General features: G+C 35.5%; 1 protein-coding gene across 1 annotated transcript in view; it reads left to right on the top strand.

The window, feature by feature from the left end:
• Nucleotides 1–1,509: 1,509 nt before the first annotated feature.
• Nucleotides 1,510–4,878, top strand: part of LOC107292995 (serine/threonine-protein kinase WNK3) — a gene marked incomplete at its 3' end in the record, with an annotated part of 21,006 nt that continues 17,637 nt past the window's right edge. The window contains exon 1 of the mRNA XM_015822125.1: nucleotides 1,510–2,153. Coding sequence (XP_015677611.1) covers nucleotides 1,632–2,153 — 522 coding nt within the window. The remainder of the gene's footprint in view (nucleotides 2,154–4,878) is intronic.

Below are 4,878 nucleotides of genomic sequence, written 5' to 3'. Positions count from 1 at the left end.
ATTGAATATTTTTTACATGTAGTGATATAGGATATCTTAATTTTTTTTTTTGCAATACCAAGTACAATATTTACACATCTTTATTCTCCTTTACAACATATACTACACTAGTTTTTTTCCTTTTAACTCACTCAGATTCTGCATACTCCTATTGAATTATAAAATACATCCACAAGTTTAATTGAAGAACTGCAGCATGTTGGTTTTCTCACATCTGTTCTTTTTCTTGCTCTTTTTTAAAATCGATGTCTCAAGGCATCTATAATATTAAAAACTTGACACAGTAACATGGATTTGGATTGTTTTATGAAAACATTACATACGTTAATTGATTTAACTGAAATGTGTACTACAGTAGAAGATTTTGGCTTATGCATTGATGCTGAGTAGTTAAGTCTTTGCTGAAACATTTGCTTTCAGCATTTGTAAATAAACTTGACATGTGAGTATAAATATCTAGAGGGATTTGAATAGATTCCATTAACTCCATTTGCTTGAAGATGTGCTGTTACAGAGGCTGGCTGATTAAATGAACTTCCATTGAGGCATGGATTTTTCTTTTTTTACATTTGAAAGCTTGCTTTTAAAAAACACCTCAGCCTCAAACCACATAAAAAATCTCAAGCACTTTGGACAGTGCTCGGTCATAATACAGCATACTAGCAGGAAATACCAGTTTATCTGGATTTAATTATTAAGCATCCACAATGCACATTCAAAACATAAGAATAAAAATGCCTCTTTCATTTAATTTATAAGGAGCAATTGTGGTCAGAGCAAACACAAAGGGAGTACTTTCTGAAAAAAATGGCTGCTAAGTAGTTTCCGTTTTCTTCAAGCAATATAGATAGAAGCAGTACTATATAATTAGGATTTTTAGTCATTAGACTGTACTATACGTTGATCCCTTATTGTTATGTGACTTTAACCAATCAGTGTCACATTTGTTTGTGTTCATTTTCCTTTTTTCTGCAATAGGAAGCATTTGGATGGAGAAATAATTCAAATTACAAGGTTCCAAGCTTGACAGGGTTCTTGGAAACTTGAAAGAGGGAATCTTGTTAAGCATACAATTTGCAATGTAATACAGATAAAGTAGGAGACAACAAAGTGTGTAAGTTCCTAAGCATGCATCAAACTCTGACAATGAATTCATTGGGTGAATTAACTAACAATTGCTGAATTTAAGAAGTTGGAAAGGGAGGAAATATTTAGGTCAACCAACTCCACTCATATGTCAAACCGCCAAGGGATTTGTTTACAGTAATATCATGTGATATTAAACTCTTGAAGCTAATAATCTAATGTGATCTATATTGTGCATAATTCAGCTTACTGGCTTAGAGGTAAAAATGTCTTTAAACAAAAAACTAGGTTTCTGTTGCTGGGATAAAGAAGGTAGACTAATTAACTGAAGACTGCAGTTTTGGTGCCTGCTTCATATTTCACCTTTTAAAACCAACCTTCTCTCTCCCCCCCCCCCCTTCCTTCTTGTTACAGGTTGCTATGGGAATCTTATGATAATCTGAGAGGAAGTAAGTCCTGATAATATTGCAGTTATTCATGATGTGCCTGGAGTGAAGAGGAAGGGAAACACTTCATATATCTAAGTGCCAAGGCTCTGCTGTGTCATGGCTACAGACTCTGGTGAATCAGCCAGCACTGAGGAATCAGAGAAACCTGATGGAGTTTCTTTGGAATGTATGAATCTTTCTGTTGATGCTACTTTGACCATGGAGGCCAGGACCAAAGAATGTGTTAGCACACCTGCCTCTGGGGCAACTGTAGAAAGAAGAAGGTTTTTCCGAAAGAGTGTGGAGATAATGGAGGATGAAAAGGACTTGGAACTTACTCCACGCAATGAGCAAGAACAATTTATCTCGGGGGATCAGAGAATGATCCATCTTTCCGCCACTACCCTTGTGGCCGAGCAAGAAGCCAGAAATGAGCAAAACTCAAAGGCGATTATGGAAGCCATGAAGGAAAGGATGAAGAAGGAGATAGAAGAGGAGGCAGAGATGAAGGCTGTGGCTACATCACCTGGTGGAAGATTTCTGAAATTTGACATTGAGTTGGGAAGAGGAGCTTTCAAAACTGTGTTCAAGGGTCTGGACACAGAAACCTGGGTAGAAGTTGCTTGGTGTGAACTGCAGGTTAGTGTGGATGAGCTCCATTAGTCAGTGAGCTAATTGAACGCTCTGATTTAGCCATTGAGAGACATGTAAATGTGCCAAACTTTATGGCTGCCTTGATCATATTACAGAAGGTATGCTATGGCTCTTAATGTAATATCTACCAGATTTTTGTATTATTAGAAAAGTAGGACTTTTTTTAAAAAAAAGTTGTTATGGTTGCACGTAAGTACGGTGGCAATTTCAATTAATGCCTAAAAGGCACAGAGAAATTTTAATTTGGGGGGTGGTGAAGTCCTGATCTCTCAACCAGTTCTCTTAGCTATTTCACATTTTCATACTTCTTATTTCATACACTGGGAAAACCTCCAAAGTGAGCAAATCCCTCCCCCCGGAGAACAAAGTCCTAGTGGGAATTCTACAGCAACTAAAATTTCAATTATGTATACTCATGAACATTTTGAACAGTTTTATTTACGAGTGATTTACGAGATTGCAGTTTATTGTAGTTTAAAACAATTTAAAACATCAAATGATTGAATTCATTTTCCAGTTTAGGAACTCTCTTAAGTTGAAATTCTTTCATACAAACTTTGATACTGTGTTTCTTTTTTCATAATTTCATAAATCAAGTGAATTAATTGAATGTAGGGTTTTGTTTTTTTTAAAAAGAAATTAAGCTCCCAAATGATTTAAGCAAGGGTTTGCAACATGTAAATCCAAGTTTGTTAATAATGCAGTATAATGTGCAGATGTGGATTTCTGATTCATTAGTAATCCATTATATAGTGGCTGACTAGAATCTGTAACCAAGGCTTGTGAGTGGTCTCTTCCTGGCTTCTACCCAATAGAAAAAGGTAGAAGAAATAGCCATAACATGAAAATACTCCTATAATATCTTGCTGGTGATTTTACCAGTGNAGTGCAACCACAATATGAAGCATTAGGAATTTTGGGTATTCATCCACAATAGCCTAAGTATGTGTCAGACCAATATTTGCTTGCAATTAAGAAAATTAAAAACCAAAAAGTATTTTAAATTTAGAAGTTGGTCCTGCTTGGTTTGGTCAGTCAATTTAACAGTTGAAGAACAGCTGGTCACCTGTTAATGCTGTGTTGGCAGTTTCTATCAAAGGGTATAGTATCCTTCTTCAGGAAAAGACAAAGTGGGAAAGTGTTGAACTATAGATGGGGAAAAACCATGAGGCTTGAGTGCTTGTGGTTAGGGTTAAGGCAGCAGAATATGGTTAAAGATAAGTCTGACCTACATAAGCATGTAACACTTAACCTGAATGAAACATCTTATATTGCACATGCTGTAATCATAAGAGAATGCAAGGAAATGGGCTAATAATGCTGTGGATGAGTTTATGTGAAGTTTTTATCAGTATGGGGTTGCGATTTTTTTTTGCCTTTTCCCCTGTACCTGTCCTTCTCTATCTGAATTCTTATTTGGTCCCAAGCTTTCGTCCTAGTACGTCTAATATCTTTTCCAACCCCTCTGTCCCTGTGGTCATCTTATAAGCAGCTTGCTAAATGTTGGGTTCATGCAAATTGTTACATGGCTATTATCTGAGAACTGAAGAAATACCTGCATAATGAAGAAAGGCTATTTATTTGGAAAAATGCCACTGTTTCTTTAGGTTTTGCACTATTTCCTGATCCTTTTATTTTTCCACTGCAAAAGAAAAACTGCAAAAGGTCATTTGCATTTATGCTTGCCTTACATTCTATTTGTTTCAGATAGTATTCCTATAATTTGTAGGAGAACAATGCCAGGAAAAAAAAAAGTTCCTATGTCCTTAAAGTTTTGTCTAGAAAAAAATGTTGCAAGATGTAAGGATGAGAAGAACTCACAGTAGTTGATGATACAAAAATACTGTTTTTCTTTGCACCTTGCTATTCTCCCCATCTGTGCTGGCAAAATGTTACGGAGGATAAAGAGGAAGACATAATTTTTTTTGAATGGTGTAGTATTGGAAAGTGATCAGATATTTTAATGCTTGATAAAGTCTGCTGTTAGCTGCAATACGTAAAAGAAAACTACAGCTTTAAAGCCAGTTGCTTGTGTTCAAAACTTGAGAATTTCTTGGAAGCAACTGACCAGCCACTTCTTCATTTCCTGGCGATATATATTCATGCTTTATTTAAACAAGCTAACTCATTGCTTGTGTTTTATTTCTGTTTTTGTTTTCATCATAGAAAATTGACTTGAGCAGCTGTGATTAAAAAAAAACAACCGTATGTACTTGTTTTCCCTATATACCTGTCAGTGGGTGGTGGAATAACTATCGTATGCTTCATAATTGGTTTAATTTCTTCCACAGCTAATTCAGCATAACCTTGTCAGAATTTTCCATGCAATGTTTCTAACATCAGAGCTTATATTATGCTGCCTCATCACTTACAATGTTCATACTTATACTCTTGTCACATTATCAGTTACAGTGCTCATTGATTGAACAGTGTAATCAATATTCTTAGTTGCATCGAGATGTTAAAGAAGCTATTTAGCAAGGCTGTTTATCTGAAGGATCTTATATATGACTTCGGCTTAGAATTTTAGTTACTGAGTTACTAAAACCAACTTTAAGACTTTTTTCTAGAAGTAAGCTCTCTGGGAAGAAATTAAATTGATTTTAGGTGAGCATGCCAGGTGTATTTTTGTCTGTGTATTTTTATCTAATTCATTGTTGTAATATAGGATATTCAGTTTTTTGGAGCTGGGAGGCACATTTCGAATGAT

Source organism: Protobothrops mucrosquamatus, unplaced genomic scaffold, assembly GCF_001527695.2.
Source record: "Protobothrops mucrosquamatus isolate PMUCROS unplaced genomic scaffold, P.Mucros_1.0 scaffold1471, whole genome shotgun sequence".
Classification (NCBI taxonomy): Eukaryota; Metazoa; Chordata; class Lepidosauria; order Squamata; family Viperidae; genus Protobothrops; species Protobothrops mucrosquamatus.
The sequence above is the reverse complement of the archived record's forward strand: the minus strand, read 5'-3'. Positions and strand labels throughout refer to the sequence as shown.